Genomic DNA, 21,687 nt, shown 5'->3' with positions numbered 1-21,687 from the left:
TATTTGTTCAACTTGTTATCAACTTCTCACCAGGCTTTCTTTGGCATAGACGTCATTTTGAACTTCGTAAAAAAGGAAAAAAGAAAAGTTGCAGTGCACAAAGCTCTCGCTATGTGTCAAGTTCGGGGAACGGTCAGACCATATTGAGTCTTACCTTGCACTTCGGTAGGAAATTGTTTCCATGGATTGAATATATGTAACACCCTGTAAATTTGAATCAGCTGTGGATGCATTAAATGAGTATTCATGTGATGATTATCAATTGGATATGATAATAAGTGTACGAGGCATATCATAAGTGATTTGGGGTCCAAGGAGAGGCCTAAGTCTAAGTCAAGTTTGAAAATTTCATGATAGACTAAAATTCCAAATGAGCACACATAAGACCAACTTTGCACGAGTATATCTGCATTTATATAAGGTGTTATGTGATCCACGACCTATCAAATGAAAGATCTTTGAGTCTAGTTTCTAAAGTTTCAAACCGTTCGTCATTTGGACACTCCTACCAGAAGTTATGACCAAATTACCAAAAGCTCGCAGAATTTTATACTACCGCGCCGCCCCATGCATAGCCCCATGCGGCGCGACTGTGTAGATTAACAGAGCACTTCCAAATTTTGTTTCTAGACACATTTTTCATTACCACGCCACCCCATGTGCCGCGGCTGTGCAAATCTTCGTTTTTTCCAACCCGACCCTATTTTGATATAAAACCTTCGGGGGTTATTTTTCCCACTTCATTTGGACGAATTTTAGGGTTTTCCTCCACCCTCTCAAGACCTCTAACCCCTCCCATCTTCAAGGTAAGTAATCTCCACTATCTTGGTGTGAATTCCATCATTTATACACTAGTATTGATGAAATCTACACATAAAATACTTAGATCTTCAAGGGATTTCTTCAAGAACTCAAAGGAGGGTTTTGCAAGATTTCTTCCAAAAAGGTAATCTTACACTCTTAGACTTACATGTATGAATTTATTAATGGAATATGAGTATGAATAAGTATTGGAACTCTTGGTATGGTGATTGGAAACCATAAGTTCCCAATTTGATTACACAACTATTATAGAGATTGAAAGATGTTTATTTAATGGAACTTTGTTGTTTGGGTGTGGATGGATGATCATATATGTGATTTTGGAAGTTATAAATTGGTTAATCATGATGGTGGGATAAATTGTTGATGAATGGTGGTAATTAGATGAACTAATTATATGGTGATGAGATGTAGAGATTTATGCCTACAAGGTGTTTGATAATATGCCTGAATGGCTTAAATTATGGAATTTATTACTAATATTGGGTTCCATTGGATGTTGCTATTGCAGATTGAAGGTTCTTATTATTGTGGATCATTGTAGTATCACTAAGGGGCGAAATTGAGGTATGTGAGGTTAACTCTCCATGTTTGGGAATGTTAATGATTCTCCCTACACTACGTTCTTTTATGACGTTACTAATTGCCTCAGAAATATAGTTAAGCCTAGTTCCTTGAATAGTTGTAGAACTTCTATTCTCTAGCGTCATAACTTGCTCATGGCTTTCATTCTGAACGTTGTGAGCTCAATGCGTATTCAATATAGACTTGGGTTTGATTCCCCCGAGTCTTAGTATAGATTACTCAGTATACAATTGAAATTTCAGTATTCATAATCAGTTCAAGAATACATGTCTCAGTCTAGTCCCATTGGAATATTATGTAACCCAGTATGATCCAATATTCCAGTATCATGTAACTCAATGTGATTCAGTATTTCACTATCATGTAATGCAGTATGATTCTCAGTTTCTGATTTTAAATTCCTGAATGTTGAACACCTGTATTTGGGCCTGAGGCCGTAGTTTATATGCTTTATGCATACTTGGGCCTGAGGCCGTAGTTTATGTTTTATGCATTTTTGGGCCTGAGGTCGTAGTTATGTATACGTATACTTGGGCATGAGGCCGTAGCTTGTGCACATATATATTGGGCCCGAGGCCGTATCTTATTCAGATAAACAGGTTGCTCATCATTCAGAAGAGGGAGTATTCATACCCTTACTTCCTTTGTTCAATTCAGTTATCAGTTATCATTTCAGCTATCAGTTATTATTTCAGTTTCAGTTTCAATAGTTATCATTTCAGTTATCAATTATCAATTCTCAGCTATTAGCTCAGTTTCAACATTTATAATTCTTTCTTTCAGTTGCTTTACATACTAGTGCAATTCAAATGTACTAACGTCCCTTTTGCCCCGGGCCTGCATTTCACGATGCAGGTAATGATTTACAGGTTGACAGTTCAGAACGCTAGGATTCTCGTACCAGCTATTTGGTGTTCCCCGGTTCTTTCGGGGCATTTTCATTACCTTACCGTCTTCAGTATTTTCAGACAGTTAGTGTTTTCAGTACTTCATTAAAGACTTCATAGACTAGAGTAACAGCTAGACAAAGTCGCATGCTTTTCAGATGAAGCCATGTGGACTACAAATATATTTTAGAATTGTATTAGTATTTCCGCACTTTGATTTATATCATTCAGACTTTCAGTATATCAACATGTGTTAGTTTATCTTCCGCATTCAGTATGTTATGATATTACATGTTGATTCAGCCAGCTAGTTGGTTCGCTCGGTCACATGTAGTCAGACACCGAATATCGTGTTATGTCCAGACCCAGGTTTGGGGCGTGACAATGTGCTGGTCACACATTCCATGATCATCGAGATACACAAAGAACCTTCTCTATGTGTGTATATGCACACATTATACAGTGTGTGTATATACATATACATTAAAAAAATTCGAGATTTAGCTCAAAAAACCATTCTTTAGTAAAACTTAAAAACTAATTTTGCAAAATCAAAAACTTCAAAACTTCAAACAAACTCCATGATATACTTTCAAATGAAAGTTGGACAAAAAAAAATTACAAACGAACATGATTTATTGTTTATTTCGAGTATATTTGTTTATTTTCCTTTTTCTCAAGCAACGGAAGAAAAAGAAAGAAATGTTATGAATACAATGAAATAAAGTGGTTGTCCATTTAATTCTTACATCACATATGTGAATCACTTGTATTCATATGTATCTATTTAATATGTAACTGTTATGATAAATATCATATTATGGTGGATGTCTACTCTTCCTCCATGATCTTCATGTCAAATGCTTAATGACATATTCAATGACATATTTTCTATGTTCAATGACATATTCCATGACATATTTTTTTCACTTTTCATGCCTATATAAAGGCCTTGTAATAGATAGAAAAATACATACAATTGAAGAAGAAAATCTCTTCCTTCTCTCTATCTCCATTTCTTGTTCATGTTTTACTAAATTGCTTTTATTTCCTTGTTCCATATTGCTACTTTGAGTTATATTTCATAACACGTTATCAACACTAGTCTCTAACCAATTCTATATATATCTACAAACTTGTCTTACATCCGGAAAGATTGCAATCAGAAGCCATACATATCATTTCATGGTTGAAAGTAAAGAGAAACTACATACGGTAAGTAATGAAACATAAGAATGTATAATTATCTTATACTTGTCATTCCTCTAATATCTCGTATGCACACAACTTCATACCATACATGTATTACATAAGCACATATTAATATTACATCTTTCATATCACATGAATGGAATAAAATTTTCGAAATTCTATATGTAAAAATCATAGTAGCAGTTAATTGTTGATATGAGGCATGTCATGGTAACCAAGGATATGTTATATAAGTTGTCTTATGCATATTTGTGTGTTAACTATCTTAAATCTGTCCTACCGCTTTTAATATTTTCTTTTACTTGGATGAATATTTTTTCCTTTTGGATTTTTGCACTTGCATATAGTACCAAAAAAAAAGGGAGAATAAAAAAATGTCATACTGATTAGAAGCATAAATCATCTTGAAGAAAACAAGAAATACTTCACATCTTTGTCTAGGTTAATTAATTATTTCTTTGAAATTTGGAAAACAAATCAGCTACTGAGAAAGTATACTTCATAATTTATGGTCGTATCATTTGAAAGCAAACAATGATTAGTATGACTACTAGAAGAGGTATTTTCGAGTATCCATGATCTACTTGATGCTTGCTACTGACTTACCATTTTCAAGTATTTTATATGAATGATTCATAAGCTACAACTGGTAAGTTATTACCTATAATGTCACTTTTCAGGTAATATAAATGTTGAATTTATATATTAGTACTATATATGTGTTGTTACCTATATGTTGTACTTTTGATAAATTTATTCACTAATTGCTTGGTTGAATTGAGTGAAGGAAAGTTATGGCGTTAAATCAAATCCAATAGGTAGAGTATACCCCGAAAACAACAATATTTTCGAGAGAGGCTCAATAAATATTATGACAATGATTTTATGATCCAATTAAACTCTAATAGAATTTAGAAGAAATATTTTGACTACAAACGGTTGTATTTCATATAGATGCTACAAATAATTGATAAAGCTTTGCGCTGATTTGAGATTTGTACACTTATTTAAGAAAACAAATTTGATTTATTAAGTTGCAAATTAGTTGTGTACAATTTTATTGGCATGTGATTGAAATTAAGGCTTGAGAATGAATCTCAATATTGTTTATCCTATTATGCCATTGATTGAGGGTAAGCCATCGAGATCAAGTCCTGATGCTCCATAATGATAAGAGTTGAGTTTGAGTCCCAATTTGTTATGGCCTAACATGCCTTTATATTGGTAAGATATTGAGTTTGAGTCCCAATGTACCATATTGATGATATAATGATGACTAAAGAAAAATAATATATTTTTCATGAAAAAGCATTAAGATTGTCCCACTTGATTAGCTCTATTCTTGAAGTGAATGTGGTAGCAGTACATAATAAGTCTAAATGAAGACAAGTGGTTGAACAATGAACGTGAGCGTTCCAAATAATAATAATCATCACAATAATTATAAAAGGAGAACAATAAGGGTTCTCAAAATAGTCCTTCAAAATGTGAAGGCAATGTTTACTATCAAATTGGTATGAAGCACATCACTCATTATGATTCATTCCTTGAAGAGAATGTGACGTGTGATAAGCATTGAGAATGCTGACCCATTCCTAAAGGTGAATGTGATAATATGTGATAAAAGTAATGAATAAAGACATGCAAGGCATGATTGGATGAATAGCACACAACTCACCTTTAAGGGAAGTTTGAGTAAAATAAAGAGAATAAATATTATTGTATGGTTACATGAATATGTCATTGGTCTCGTACATGTGATACGCCAAAATATTTTGGCATGCCTTATAAAAAATTATTAAAGGCAAAATTAAAGCAAGAAATGATTTTGCTTATGATAATTTTGACTATGACAATTTATTATGATATAATTTTCTCAGTGAAGGAGACATTTACCATATGAATGGTATGATAAAAGATCTTGCAGTACAAAAGTTGTTAAGAGCTCCGAAAAAACTAATTTGTTACTATCTGGATGAATAAAATTATTCATGACATTGATATTGTAAAGTCTCAAAAGAAACTTTTTGAATTTCAAATGTATAAGTCAAAGTGATTGGCATATTGAGACTATAAATGAAAGAAAGATTGAATATCTTCATATTTCTATAATCATACCGGGTAAATATGAAAGATTACCCGATTTTCTTTCTATTTGTACTACACAAATATAAGCATGATGCTGGAATTATATGCCACAAGTAAACTAGAGGTTTACTAAAATAAATATTAGTTGGCATGACTGGTTGACCATCCCGGTTCAATTATGATGCAAAAAATTAATTAAGAATTACATTGTCATTTATTGAAGAATAGAAGATTCTTCAAGAATTCTCTTGTGCTGCTTATTCTCATGATATACCAGTTAAGGTTGGGATTGAATCCCTTGATTTCTGGAACGAATAAAAGGTGATAAATATATGGGCCCATTCACCTGCCATGTGGATCGTTTACTATTATATGATTTTAATAGCTGCATCTATTCTATGGTCACATGTGCATTTGTTATCAACTTGCAATTTGACTTTTGCAAGATTGTTTGCTCAAACTATTAAAGCACAATTCCAGAATATAAATTATGATGATTTATCTTGATAATATTGGTTTAAATCCAAGTTGGTTTAGCGGAAATTGTATGCCTCCAATTATAGCTAAATCGTTGGTTATGAGAACAAAACTCCCAAAAATGAAATTTGGTATGAGATGTATTATTTAATATACACCAACACTTGTACGCATCTAGCCAAGCTATGAAAATTTCTCCCTATCACAATCGGTTAAGGGTCAGGAACCAAATAATTTCTATATAGAAATATGAATGTGCTATATGATTTAAGTATGCCACCACAATGCACAAAGATGAGTTCCCAAAGAAGGTTGGGAAATGTGTTGGTGATCCCAACATTAGGGGGAAAAAATGGATAGCTGAGAAAGTGATACGTGAAATGAATTATTATGAATACATATAGATCCTCGTACAAGAAAATATGAACTTGAAGTTCAAGTGTTAATTAATTTATAAATTATTGCCATACGCATTTGCTGACCCAAAGCTAAATGTCATATTTCAGCTGTTAATGCTCCAAATAGAATAAAATCCATGAGGGAGAGAGTCTATGGCACGCATGAAGCGTAACAGACCAATCGGTTCCAAAGATAAAACTCCTTGAAGAAGGAGAGGGGCAAATGTTCAAGATGGTCATAATAAGGAGGCACGTGCTCTAGAAGACCACCGCGACATAACACTTCGTAAGACCTTATGTGAGAGGCTCAGGTACCTGAAAATAATAAGATAAAGAGATCTCAATAAGTTATGTATTTATTGTGTAATAATTGAACCGATATAAAATGATCGTCGGCGATATTGTTAACATAATGTAGCGCTCAATATTATTAATATTGACAAGGATCTTGAGCTCAAATCTGTCATGAAATTTGAACAGATAAATAATTGGCCAAGTGAAAAATACGCAATGAAAATGGATAGTCCCAACACCTGAAAATATAAAGCCAATGGAGGTATAAATGTGTTCTTGTGCAAAAAGTTCATGTCGATAGACATAAAGACGACTTGTGACACAAGAAAATTAGTAAATATCCTCACATTGATTATATGGAGACATGTTCTCTTATGATGGATATAATTATTTCAGGTTTTAATCTGGCAATGCATGAAAACTTGATATGCGTATAATGGAAATCATTGAATGATTAAAATTGTTCTGAAGCATATTAATGTTTCCAAGAAATTTATTAAATAAAGCTTTAAAAATCCTTATACGGATTGAAACAATCAAGGCACATGTGGTACAATCGCTTGTGTGAGTACCTATTGAAAGAAGGGTACAAGAATGATTCAATTTGTCCTTGTATCTTTATAAAAAGATCTGGATTTGAATTTGTTATAATCTTTGTGTATGTTGTTGATTCAAATATCATTACAACTCCCAGGCAACTTCCTAAAGCAGTAAACTGTTTAAAGAAAGAATTTGAAATGAAAGATCTTGGAAAGACAAAATTTTGTCTTGGTCTACAAATTGAGTATATGAAAGATAAAAATTTTATTAATCAATCAGCATACACTGAAAAGATTTTAAAGCAATTTTATATGGATAAAGCACATCCATTTAGTACACCGATGGTTGTGAGATCACTCGATATAAATAAAGATCCATTCCGACCTCATGAAAATAATGAAGAACTTGTTGGTCCTAAAGTACCATATCTTAGTGCAATTGATGCACTAATGTATCTTGCTAACATTAAAAGGCGTGACATATCATTTTCAGTTAATGTCTTAACAAGATATAGCTCTTCTCCTACAAGGAGACATTGAAGTGAAATCAAACACATATTCTGTTATCTAAAAGGGACTACCAATGTGGGCTTATTTTATGGCAATGATTGCAATCCCGATCTTGTTGGTTATGCCGATGTAGAGTATTTATCTGACACACACAAGGCTTGATCTCAAACATGCTATGTGTTTACATGTAGAGGCACTGTCATATCTTGGCGATCGACTAAACAATCAATCGTGGCTACTTCTTCTAATTATGCTGAGATAATTTCTATTCATGAACCAAGTCGAGAATGTATTTGGTTGAGGTCTATAATATATCTTATCCGAGACAAATGTGGTTTGAAGTGTGACAAACTACCCATAATTTTGTATGAAGACAATGCAGCATGCATAGCCCAATTGAAGGGATGATTCATAAAAGGAGATAAGACAAAGCACATTTCACCAAAGTTATTTTTCACACATGATCTTCAAAAGAATGGTGATATCAATGTGCAACAGATTCGTTCAAGTGATAATATGGTTGATTTGTTCACCAAATCTCTACTGACGTCAACCTTCAAGAAACTGGTGTACAAGATTGGGATGCGAAGGCTGAAGGATGTGAACTGATACTCTCATCAGGGGGAGTTAATACGCGGTGTACTCTTTTTCCCTTACAAGGTTTTGTCCCACTGAGTTCCTTGCAAGGTTTTTAACGAGGCAACCAAAAGGCGTATTTCTAAATATGTGTACTCTTTTTCCTTCATTAGGATTTTTTTTCCCATAGGGTTTTTTCTTAATTAGGTTTTAACGAGGCACATTATTTATGGACATCTAAGGGGGAGTGTTATGATAAATATCATATTATGGTGGATCTCTACTCTTCCTCCATGATCTTTATGTCAAATGCTTAATGACATATTCAATGACATATTTTCTATGTTCAATGACATATTCCATGACATATTTTCTTCACTTTTCATGCCTATATAAAAGCCTTGTAATAGATAGGAAAATACACACAATTGAAGAAGAAAATCTCTTCCTTCTCTCTATCTCCATTTCTTGTTCATGTTTTACTAAATTGCTTTTATTTCCTTGTTCCATGTTGCTACTTTGAGTTATATTTCATAACAGTAACTTCATTCTTTGTTTTTGAGGATGAACCTTTATAACTATAAAAAGAGCACTTTTGGCTCATGGATTATATACTTGAAATAAGAAGAAAATTCTCTCGTCCTCTCTATATCTATTATCTATTTTATGTTTCATATTGCCACTTTGAGCTTATTTCTTAACAAGATTAACAAGAAAGAAGACAATCTTTTTTGTTCTGTCCTCGAGTTATCGACTGATTTATAAGTCACATTTTCTGAATGAGATTTTAAATTACATATATTGAATGAGATTTATAAATCACATTTATTGAATGCAATTTATGCTCGTTAATGGACACACCTCAATTTTTTCGCGTTCTCGATCCCAGTTTGGATCCTAAATTTTATTCAAATAAATTTTCTTTTCAAAATTTCAGGTCTTTATTTATAATTCTCCGATAGAGAATGGCTTTTTCTTTTTAAAAAAAGAAGACATTTGCCATATACAGAGTAATAATTTATTCTTCAATGTATCTTAACACATATTTTGTGTATTTACTTATGCCTACACAAATTTAGCTAATAGAACATTGTTGAGTAAACATATGCTTTAGTGAATTCCCACATTTATCAATGAAATTGATAATCATTAATTATATATAAGTGATTAAGGGTTTATCGGAGAAACTTTTTTTATAAGATGTTCCATCGAATAAATATAAATAAAGATAAACTTTTTCGGAAATTTTTTTATATGGCTATAATGGGACATATAAATAGCATTAGTTTAATCTTATAAATTGCATTAGAGGGATGCGACTTAAAAATCGCATTAGGTCTGCGACTTGTACCTATAAATCTCATTGGTAAAACTTATAAATCCCTTTTTCGTTAATTTTCCTTTTCCTTGAGCCCATCCTAAACAAATTTAACAGAACACTTTCTCCAGCAGTTTTTGCAGAAGCAGAGAATGGACGAGCAAGAATTTAGACGTCTTCTTGAGCTTTTCCCAGCAGTTCGCTCTCCCGATTATTACGTAAAGCTCTCTCCTTTTTCCTCTCTATAAATGAGCAATCTTTAATAGATCATTCAATGAAATTGAAACATTGGTTCTAATTTTGTATCCTTTTTCACTTAATACCCACTTGATTATCTTTTTTGATTTTTCTGGGTTTTTTGGGGGTTGTTCTTATCAAATTTTCAAGTAGTGTGATTAAGGTTATTATATGCTGACTTGATTAAGTTGATTTTGAACTTGATTGAAGGTTATTAAGGTCCAAGTTGATGTTTTGGGTGTTTTCTTGCTGTAGTTTTTTTTTAAAACTTGGAGCTTATTAAGCAATCTGAGTTTCCCCATTATCATCAATTTGCTGCTAGGTTTTTTAAAGATTTGCAGTTTTTGTGTTTACTTTTGCTAATCAGGATTTACAAATCACAATTTTAAAAAAAGTTATGAGAAATTAACTTAAATAGCCGCCCGCCCAAAAAAGTATATATTATACATAATTAGTGTATAATATATGTATATTAATTATGGGCTGTAAATATTTTTGGCCGAACGGACAAATGTGTAACTTCTCATAGAATTATCGTGCTAAAGTTCTCATTTTTTTGGTTGATCCAACTTGCTTTATGGAATCTTGGACCAAATTGGGGTGCTGAATTTTTAGTCGTAGGCCTTGTGGTTTTAGCAACTCAAACAGCCTGTGAAGTTTATGTGAAGTTTGAATCCAGTGGTGAAGTATAAAAGGAGCTTTTGAAGCCATTACCTTGATTGTTCCTTTTTCCCCCCTTGAAGCACGAACTAGTTAACAGGCCAACATTGTCTTTACATGCATCTATTTAAAAAGACGTTGTGTTTCTTCGGAAAGAAGCCAGTAGGTGGGCTTAGATTAGAAATATAGGAATTTATTCTCTATATCAACCTTCGATAAAGCAAGAGACGTTTATAAAAAAACTGACTTTTCCGTTTACTGGAAGAAACGTCGTCAAACTGAATTGATTTTGTAGGTAATGTGATTTAAATTCATCACTGTAAATTAATATCAATATCCCCTTGTGGGTCTATTACTTCACAGAATTAACTGATATGGTCTAAACAATAAAAAGCAATTGTCCTCTTTCAGCTTCTTTCTGTCCTGAATCTACAGTTATACACTCATAAGCATTCAAATCTCAACAGAAGTCCACTCCATAGTCCATACCAGCCTAAAGGCTCTATTAGGTTGTTTGTCTTCTATTCCCTTTGGACTAGTATTATCTCTTCGTTGATGCAATTGGGATATTCAATAGTTATGTCACGCAATACAGAAGAATCATCTGAGCTGATTTCATGGCTTGCCATCTTTGTCATATGTTCTTACATGCTTCGGAAAAGTAGAATACCTTAGCCTTTTTGTTAGGGTCCAAAAATAGGAAAGAGTGATGTAAACTCTGCGGTATGGTGGGATTTAACTCAACTTTTTTTGGATGTAAATGAGGAAGACGTGAAATGGAGGGATGTCCAACTGCTCAGCATGTGGGACCTGTAAACTCTTTTGCTTCAATGAATGTGGGATTACTGAAATAGGATTCGTTGCCCAAATATGAGACTCCAAATATCTGAGATGTGAAAGTGTGAATTCTAGACAAGTATATCCCAATACCTGTCATGCTCCCATCCAGATCATATTGATCTCATCTAGTGCTAGTTTCATTTATTTTCCAGCTGGTTCTTTTTCTTCTTCAGTTTCCTAGTGCTTTCTTTTTTATCGTCTTACCTGCTGACTCTCCTTTGTGTTGTGTTTGTCCCCATCAGCTTGAGTTGGATACATCAAGGCAATCAACATCCCAATACAAGCAGAAAGAGGAGGTATGGCAGAAATTTTTCCATATGTAATCGTCTGAAGCTTTGCTTTCAGGTTGTGATTATTTCTCCTAACACCAAAAGCTTCATCAGGTGAAGCAATTGCAAGACGGGCATAGTAAGGGAAGTGTAGAGTCCAGTACTCGAGCAATGGATCATGGTGGTATGTTATGACGTTATCAGTTGCTTTGCTCGGGTGAAAATGGCCAAAAACTATTCTTTATCATGTACTCCCTCCGTTTCAATTTGGATGATGTAGTTTGACTTGGCACAAAGTTTAAGGAAAAAAAAAAAGAAGACTTTTGAAATATGTGGTCCTAAAAGATTAAAGGATAAAAGTTTTGTGGGACCATGACATTTTCGTGGCTATAAAAACTTTTCATTAAGGGTAAAGTGGGTAAATGAAAAGTTTAAAGTTAAATTGTTTCCAAATATAAAAATGTGTCATTTTTTTTGGAATAGACTAATAAGGAAAGTGTGTCATTTAAATTGAAATAAGAGGGAGTAGTAATTACTTTAAAATTATTCAACCTGCATGAGAATAGTGTTGTCTTTAGATCATAAAAACTAAACAAGCTACTCAACTGTATTTCTTAAGGGTGCGCTTGTTTCTCTACGGTGTATATTCTTATAGATTGTTACAGTCATTTAATATCCATCTTAAGTTACTTTGTACTGTCTTTCGTTGTCATTTTCTTCTCTTTTCGGAGGTCCCCTCTTAAAGTTTCTGCAGCAATCTTCTTGTTTGAAAATTTGAAGTCCAAAAACCTATCTAAATTTCTTAATATTGAAAATAAAATTCAAAAACTCTACTTATTTTGATTCTTTTCAGAGTTGAAATTATTTTTAATGGTAATGAAGTTATTTGGCAATATTGAGATTGCTCAATTTGTATCTCTTACACCTTTATGGAAAGATCTCACAACTGAATCACTTTCATGTTACAGAAGCATTTTGGGGCAAACTGAAAGCAGCTGCTGAGAAAAAGGTATGTCCTGTTAGATCATTTTTTATTTAGTTTTGCGTAGAGTCATCATGAAGAATTTCCCTATTCTGTACTATCAGACATTGTCCAGCTATGCCGAGTAGATTTCAAAACGTTGCTTTGGATTGAGTCCACTACTTTAGTGTTTCCTTAGGTCTGTACATCATAATACAATTCCCTCATTGGGCTGGTTTAATGATGTTTCCTGGGGATAAATCATCAAAATAGTGATAAATAGTTCTATTCCATCATGATCAAAGAGGATATATAAAGGGATATATAAACGAACTCCTAAATTGATACCTTTAGATTGAGGAGAAAGTTGAGCGCTTTGTTGCCTTGTTGGTGAAGTACTAATGCAAGTTTAACCAGCAGCAGCATGAGGTGCCAACATGCCCATTTTCGATTAGCGTGGGCTTCTGGAAGTAGTTGAATTTGGTGGAAACGTTTAGGTTACTGCTTTAGTTAGAGGTATTAGAAGGCGAATTAGAAATCTCAAAAGTTCAAATGATCACCACCCTGGAATTTTTTCTGACTTAGAAGACCGAAACAATATAGCTAAAACTACAACACATTTAATTCAAAAGTCATTTATGCTTTGTGCTATGTTAGAAGGGAGGATTAGGTAGGAACAGCAACTAAAGGAGCTGCTAAATGACCCAGGAAGCAGTATTGCTCTTGTTGAGAGTCGAACTCAAAAATTGTAATCCTAGTTAGACGATTGAGAATGTCTTAAACAGAACTTCATCAGATGGTTCATGTGCAATACTTCATCTTACTAGCCCCGGGGCTTTGGCTCTGAGGTAAGACCACAACGCATGATGTGTAGATTAGTTGCATATCACGAGTTCGATCCCTACCGAAGGCTAAAAGCCTGGTATTTAAGAGAGGGCTGGCATATTATCCACGGAACTATGAACCGTACACCAGGTGCCTCTCAGGAATTTCTCAGTGATAAAAAAGAAAAATACATCATCTGTGATAACGACTAACAAGGGGTTGGTCTGGCTTTCTACAGATGGGTCCAGCGGAAGCGGAAACTTTTTGCAAGGCGTTTCAACAAGTTTACAGGAAACTTGTAAGTATATACTTTCTGAAGTAACCCAAGCAGAAAATTTTCCTGTTTTCTCTACGTATGATTCGCTCAAAATGTGTATCTTCATTTCGTTTTAGCCAATCGCCCAAAAAGTTCTGCTGTAAGTTGACTTTGGAAACCTTTATGACTTTCAGGTGAATGAAGAGCTGAGTTTGGAAGCTGCTCGGAGCTTGCTGAACTCATGAGGATTTTTTTCCTGAACTGTTGTTACTTTTAATCACTTGATGCTCTGGATATAGCTATTGTGTAACTCATATTTTCTCTTTTGTTAATGTATTATTACATTGAGTTATATCTTCTTTCTGTTAGTGAAATTATGTTTACTCTGTAAAAATCTTTTAGTTTTGATTTAGCATATTACACTAGATTAATTATCTTTTTTATCAGATTACTAATTAATGATAGGACTGCGCTGCACTAAGCAATGAAGGGTCACTCTGCATCTTTGTTGAGGCAAGTGGCAATGTCAGTACCAGAAAATCTTTGATGTATCAGCTTTTTTCACAATGGATCCCTCTGCAATTTGGTTGGCAGTAGCTTGGTTAAGGGAATCTACCGGAGCCATAGCGAAAGCGTGTCTTTATAGAGTAATTGTCACGGTTTATGGACCCGAAACTGGGTGATCTATCTATGACAAGAATGAAGCTTGGGTGAAACTAAGTGGAGGTTTGAACCCACTGATGTTGAAGAATTAGGGGATGGGTTGTGGTTAGGGATGAAATACCATTCGAACCTAGAACTACTTGGTTCTCCTCGAAATATGTTGAGGCGCAACAGTTGAATTGTAATATACTGACATAAGACTCCAATCAATCATAGAGATGAGTAGATTGGAGCTAAATTATTAAGAAAAACAAAAGAAATATTCTTCATCTCACTAATGGTGATCAAGATTGTAGATGATAATTTACCACGATAACCAGTAAAATTCTTACATTTAAAGAAAAGTATCATTTAAAATGGTTGCCATTCAAAATAATCCGAACCGTCTGATCAAAATCAAGCAAATACAACTTTTGATGTTTGACTATCAAAGTACTCAATATTTGCGCAGTGTTTCACAACCACAATTTAACAATTTCACAGTATTTGTATCCTATTTTAAGAAATGACGACTCTCATTTTCTAATTTCTGTTACTCTGAAAGTTGGTCAAATGAGCATAAAAGTCAATTTAGGACCACTCATTAGATTCTTTTTCTTTTTTGGTATATATATATAACTTTAACTTTCACACCCAACAAGAATTTGGACAAAGGGAGCAGTAAAACATTCCTTAAGAAAATTTATTATGTGGCACAATTAATATTTAAAAAGTCATACAACATTATGTAGCAAAATTTTATTTTAATTTATACAAAGTACAATTATTTATTATGGTAAATTAATATATTTAGTATAAAAGTTGTTAGCTGGCTTATAGTCTGTTTGACAAAACTTCTAAAAGTGGCTTATTTTGAAAAATACTTTTCTCAAAAGTACTTTTAGGGAAAGAACAGTTTGAGTTTGACTAATTAATTTTAAAATCACTTTTGAACAGAGTCGGAGCCAGAATTTAAAATTTACGGGTTTGAAATTGTAGTTTTTTTAAGTTACTGAGTTCTAAATTAACAATTTATACATATTTAATAGAATTATTAAGACAAATACAGAGTTTGGACCAAAGCTACTGGGTTCGACCGAACCCTCGATAGCTCTGCCCCTGTAATAATTAATATTTGGCCAAGTTTTTAAAAAATATTTTTAATTGTATTTTTCTCAAAAATACTTTTCGAAAAAATAATTTGAAGAGGAGCTATTTTTTCTTGTTTTCAAAAACTATTTCTGCTTCTATTCGTAAATACTTTTTTCCTCTTTTAAAAGTTTGGCCAGCTACATTAACTTGACAAAAGTATTTTTGGCCAAAGAAATAAAATATTTTTGACAAAAAGAATTAAAATTGTGTCAATTTGGAAAAGTGAGAGTAAAATAAGAAAAGATAAAAGAATATGGTACATATTTTCTTGAACATAAAAATCACATGTGAGGATATGCACATGAAACAAGAATCAAGAATGAGTATATACCTTAGATGACTATGATCTAAGGCTGGTATTCCCTCCATTGTCAAGACATCATAGGACCCATTTCTCCTATCTTCAAGAATGAGCTGGATCTGACAAATTGCAGCACATACAATATGCCAATACAATCCTATTAAAAAAACAAGTGTAAAAAAGAAAGGAACTTTTCTGTGATTGAGTTCAAGATTTGATGACCCAATAAAGAAAAGTTGATGATTTTCACATTTCCATGAAGAAAAAAAGAAGAAGAAAAAAAAAGAAAGAGAGGTTTTTTAGACATGGTTTTTTCTAAAGATAATATGACTGGAATTATTTTGGCTTTGCTTTCAAGTGTGTTTATAGGGGCAAGTTTTATTATCAAGAAAAAAGGCCTTAGAAGAGCTGCTGTAGTCTCTGGTGTTAGAGCTGGTATGTCGGGTCTCTAATTTCTGTTTGTTCTATTATGGAAGTGTGTAAAGTTTTAATCTTTTTGACTTTTTGTTGCTTGTTCTGTAGTATGAATCTTGTTTGAGTTTTCTTGTTTTTTTTTTTGTAGGTGTTGGTGGGTATTCATATCTTTTGGAGCCCCTCTGGTGGATTGGAATGGTTACAAGTAAGTTTTTTTTTCTGTTTTCTGCAGTCCTAATATTCTTAATTACATCATTTGTGTGTGTGTGTGTTCTTAGAATGTTTGATACAGTGACTGCTAGAAAGGACTGGTAGAAGTGTATATATGAATGTAATTTATTGAAATTTTTTTGGAAGTAAGATTACTAATTGGTTAGTGTGCTTCTTTCTTCTTCTTTTTTCTTTTATAATTTCGTACTAATATTGGTCTTAGATGAGCTTTAATGAAGCGATATGGTCAGTGCGGATTCATATAACCGACCTTAATTTGCTTGTGATTGAGGCATAGTAGTAGTTGTTATTGAAGTTATCTGTCAATAAACCATCTAGCCCATTGATGTTATTGATATGTTTCCTGAATTTGTCCTAACAGAAGTAAGGTGTGGCCTATGTCTAGTTTTTTCTTTCTTGGCCATTGGCTGACTGTCCGTAGGATATTCTTGTTGTTTTGCTTCTCATAGTGATTGTCGGAGAGATTGCGAATTTTGTGGCATATGCATTTGCTCCGGCGGTTCTTGTTACCCCTCTTGGTGCATTGAGTATCATTGTCAGGTGTGTAATCTTGGTAATTCGGTAAGACTGAAGATATAATTTTGGTTGTTTAACTGTTTTTTATGGCCAAAAACTCTTGCAGTGCTGTACTAGCTCAGATTGTTTTGAAGGAAAAGTTGCATCCTCTTGGAATTTTGGGTTGTGTGATGTGCATTGCTGGTTCTATCGTGATAGTTATCCACGCACCACAAGAGCATGCTATCTCTTCTGTCAAAGAAATATGGTACATGGCAACTCAGAAAGGTGAGATGCTTCTATCTTGACCAAATCGTCTAGTTCCTTTGCGACCATCTAGACTTTTCTAACTTCATTTCCTTTTTCTTTCCAGCATTTCTGCTTTACGTGGGATCAGTCCTTGTCTTGGTTTTTATTCTTGTCTTCTACTTTGCTCCTCAATGTGGACACTCAAATGTCCTTGTTTTCACTGGAATATGCTCATTGATGGGTTCTCTCTCGGTAAAACTTTAAATTGGATGCTCTTGCCTTTTGGTTTATCTTCTAAATGCGCAATTTCTGTAAAATCTTATTTGTGTCAAGTGAATAACTAAAATCTCCGTAATTGTTTGCATAGGTGCACTAGAATTTATGTCCTCTATTCTGTTGAATATGCAGGTTATGAGTGTTAAAGCCCTTGGTACTTCACTAAAGTTAACTGTTGAGGGAAAGAACCAGTTGATGTATCCGGAAACCTGGTTTTTTATGTTTGTTGTGGCAGTTTGTGTCGTTACACAAATGAACTATCTCAATAAGGTGAGCAGCTACTATTTTAACTATTTTTGTGATGTAACTCATTTTTTGTCCGCAAACTTGATCTTCAAATTAAACTGCTAATTCATCTTTCGAGATTCTAAGTGTGCCCTGAATTTTTTCTGCTCGCCTTGTTCTCTTTCTTAGAATTCCCTGTTTCCTTGTTTTGCCCTCTCTTCCTTGACATATTCCTTTGTACTCCTGTTTATTCATTTATAACAGTAAGAACTAGGAGACAGAGTAGAAACTATGATACTACATAGATTTAGGTAAACATTTTTAGCAAATTACCCTGTTAGTACTTCTCTTACTGCTATTTAACTAATGAAAATAATAATAAAAGTAAGAAATATCTGTCTTTCTATATGATATGTGCGTGAAGCCTGGTTCATCAAGTTTTGGTACAAATTATCATATCTACATTTACCTGGTATTAGATTTTTTAGTCTCTTGAGAATATTTCTGTTTGCCAGACCCCCCCCCCCCCCCCCCCCCGCTAATGTTTCAAGTCTAAAGGAAGTTCCAAGTACGCTCCGGCCTCCGAATAATGTTGTTCTCTTCTTATCGGAATCCCATTTCCTTGTATATTAGTATCGTCTTGCTTTTCTTTTGAACATCTTGTGCATTCGTTTCTATCTGGGTGATATTTTTTAGTTAATGCAAATCCTTTGCTGCTTCTTTGCTAATAATTCAAGGCTTACTGTCAGATATTATGCCCAAGGAAAGATAGACGATATTTCTAATCCGTTCATTTCTTTTGCCTTTTTTTCTCCCTTTGTTGTGCTTTTCCTTTTATCAATAAAGTAATAGCTTGTTGATGTTGTGGGGGAAACACCATATACAAGAAGTATATCAAATAGTAGAGAACTACACGAAAATATGATTCTTTTATACTAACAGGAACCTCACGGGTGCTCTAAACATTATAAATTAGAAGACATGCTCTAATCTTTACACAGCCGTATTATATCCTTCAAAAGCTCTCGGTTATTGTGCTGTCATTTATCAGTGGACTATTTATTGCATCAGAGAAGTACACGACAGCCTCTAATTCTGTATATTGCAAGTCATGAGAGATAGGCTTTGTCATGAAGTTTATGCTTTCAGATTATTGAATAGAAAAATATTGTAATTTTGATCCGGAAAAATCATAATTTTGAGCTTTTTCTTATTCCTTACTTTCAAATACCAATATTGTCAACTTTAGAATTTCCCTCAAACAATGCCAAAACCATTTCATTGCAACTCAAAAACTTTATGAAAGGTGCAAAAATCTGAAACTGCTTGATGGGTTGATTTTCATTAAAATGAAATCATTTCATCATGACAGTAACTTTATGTGTCTAGTTTGATAATTTTCATTCAGTCGTTGTAGTTGATTTTCTAGAATAATAGTATATTAAGTGATATTGACAAAGTATATTAACAATGAAGCAATGAAGAAGTGACAGAAGAATTTGAGGAAGGTTGAAAAAGCGGTATCATATATCTCTTGAAAAAAATAGTTTCTAGATAAAGACTCTAAAACGTCTAATTTCCTTCTCTACGGCATATATTGCAGTAGTTTAAAAAGCTTTTATACGAGTTACTGAAATGCTGGGGGGTGTAAGGAGTGCATGTTTGTGGAAGTATCAAGAGTTTTTCGTTTCTTAATAGCCTTAACTTTAAAGTGTATCTAAAATGTTAACTTCAGAATCACTAAACTGCTGACTGGAATATTTTTTATTTCCTATATGTCTAGGACTCTAGGTCGTGGATAATATTTGTAGTTTATGAATTTTTGCAAGTTTAGCAGGTCAGATTAGAGATTTTTCTTTTTCCTTCTCTTGACATGCTAATTGAAGAGTCTTGAATTAGCATGCAGATGCTATTGGTTTTATGAAGGCCGTTCTCGTTGTAGAAGTCATATTAAACATTTTTTTTTTCTTTGTCAATCTTCAGAGGTTGCTTCATTTTTCTTTGTTGGTACTTTATGCAGCCTTTTCCTGAAAATATAGCAGTTATTCTTGAACTTTTTTATGGTATCAATCTTAAATGGTGTGATAGCATCTTCCTTTTATTAGTTCTGATTCCTGGTTTCTAGGGTACAGTGATATATCTCTGCTTTAACATCTTTTTTTTTTTGCTTTCCATGTTTCAGGCCCTTGATACCTTCAACACTGCCGTTGTATCTCCTATATACTATGTTATGTTCACAACACTGACAATTGTTGCCAGTGTTATCATGTTTAAGGTATTAGCATCTAGCTTTTTCTCTTTTGTTGCTTTGCTTTGAGCTTGTTACTGGAGAATGATGAGTACAATTAGAGTTAATCTGCTTCTTGGGAATTTATCCCAAAGAGTATGTCTTAGAATCACGGACAGTCACAAAATAGCATGACCTTGGAACGAAGCTAGAAATTTCGGTAATGGCGTTCAAGAATAAATATATTATGTAATTTTTTTTTATATACACAGTTTACAATGTTCTAGCAAAAGGTCCCCACTAGTGGGATTATACCGGGTTGTTGTCGTAGCAAAAGGTGTTCAACTGACCACCCTTTGCTAAGGTAACTCCGCCCCTGCTTGGAAATAACACCAACAACTACAACGATTATGCCTCAATCCCAATCAACTTTCTTTTGAATCATAATTGACCATATCGCTCCATATAAGCTCATCTCAATCCAATATTATACATGACTTGGAAATACCAACTGCCAAAAAATTCTATGATGTTAGGGTTGTCAAAAACATTTCTGCACATTGACAATGTGGAACATGATTAGTTGTCCGAAACTTTGATGTCATACTTATCGACCTATTTACACTAAATTATGTAGGACTGGGATGGCCAGAATGTTGGGAGCATTATATCAGGAATATGTGGTTTTATCGTTGTGCTCTCCGGAACCATCTTGTTGCATGTTACCAAAGATATGGAGAGAAGTTCATCTTTCCGAGGTTCATTATTCTTTATACTATATTTTTTTATGAAACAACTGATATTCTTCCCAAATACTTGTTACCATAAATGCTCTAGCTCTAAAAGTAATATCAAAATGCAGGTACTAGTTACACACCTTTATCCCCGACATTATCAACCCGACTATATAATACAAATGGGGAATCACTTAAGCATGAAGAAGAAGGTGGATCGTCTTCTGAGGAAGTTGATTCTAGAAGACAGGAACTTCAGGTTTAATATGACTGATATTCTTTTAGAAGGTGAAGCATGCAACCCATAGCAAACGTCGAAAGCTGCATCACGTCAATTTCCTCTTCTATTGCATCTGATTTATTAGCAGCAAGGTAAGGATTTTGCAGGATCTTAAAGAAAGAGATCATCACATGGAAGCTTTCGCTGTGCTTTCGTTGCAGAACGAAAACTAAAGAATTTGTTTATAGTTATAGCAGTTTCAAATATTGGTTTAGTGTACATCCTTAAGCATCACAGTTGTAGTCGCCGCGAATTGCGAAATATCTATAATAGCATAGCTGAATGATGAAAGGTTGAATATTAGGAGTGATTTAATTCTTTTTTGCTCTTGCTCTTTTCTCTGTCCCTATTTTTGCTGGAATTTATCTGGTATGTATAGCATTTGTTTTGAAGTATTGGGTAGAGTCTTTGTTTATGTTTCATTCTTTAATGAACTTGAGATCAGATGATGTTTGATTGACTTCAATAACACTGCCTTTCTTTTCAAGCGATTTTTCACTTACTTTACACTATAAGCGTATTAGGGTAGAAGACTAGTAGGTAATCGAGAGTTCCCCTTTCATTACCTGTAGTATCAGTAGAACTCTTGTATTTTCATATTCTTTGATCTCTATCATTTGCCTGTTATTTCGTTCGCTTTGTTTATCTTATTTCCCTGTTGTTACTATTTGATGCTACTTTTTCTTTTTCCGGCTTCTCCTTTTCTT

The 21,687-nt window shown here is 33.7% G+C and overlaps 2 protein-coding genes across 2 annotated transcripts; both read left to right on the top strand.

Annotated features, from left to right (window-relative positions):
* The first annotated feature begins 9,690 nt into the window (after positions 1–9,690).
* LOC104212703 (uncharacterized) lies at positions 9,691–14,148 on the top strand. The gene is made up of 6 exons (XM_009762050.2): positions 9,691–9,924; positions 11,686–11,739; positions 11,827–11,896; positions 12,681–12,721; positions 13,737–13,796; positions 13,949–14,148. Exons 1-6 carry the CDS (start codon positions 9,859–9,861, stop codon positions 13,997–13,999), a joined length of 342 nt encoding a protein of 113 aa, XP_009760352.1. The 5' UTR covers positions 9,691–9,858; the 3' UTR covers positions 14,000–14,148.
* Positions 14,149–15,983: 1,835 nt separating this feature from the next.
* Positions 15,984–21,467, top strand: LOC104212702 (probable magnesium transporter NIPA7). The gene is made up of 9 exons (XM_009762049.2): positions 15,984–16,284; positions 16,412–16,468; positions 16,944–17,034; positions 17,117–17,277; positions 17,363–17,490; positions 17,647–17,784; positions 19,922–20,014; positions 20,604–20,724; positions 20,829–21,467. Exons 1-9 carry the CDS (start codon positions 16,155–16,157, stop codon positions 20,963–20,965), a joined length of 1,056 nt encoding a protein of 351 aa, XP_009760351.1. The 5' UTR covers positions 15,984–16,154; the 3' UTR covers positions 20,966–21,467.
* Positions 21,468–21,687: the final 220 nt, after the last annotated feature.

The sequence above is a fragment of the Nicotiana sylvestris genome, chromosome 11 (assembly GCF_000393655.2).
Source record: "Nicotiana sylvestris chromosome 11, ASM39365v2, whole genome shotgun sequence".
Taxonomy (NCBI): Eukaryota; Viridiplantae; Streptophyta; class Magnoliopsida; order Solanales; family Solanaceae; genus Nicotiana; species Nicotiana sylvestris.
Note: the sequence above shows the minus strand (reverse complement) of the source record. Positions and strands in the feature narration are given on the sequence as shown.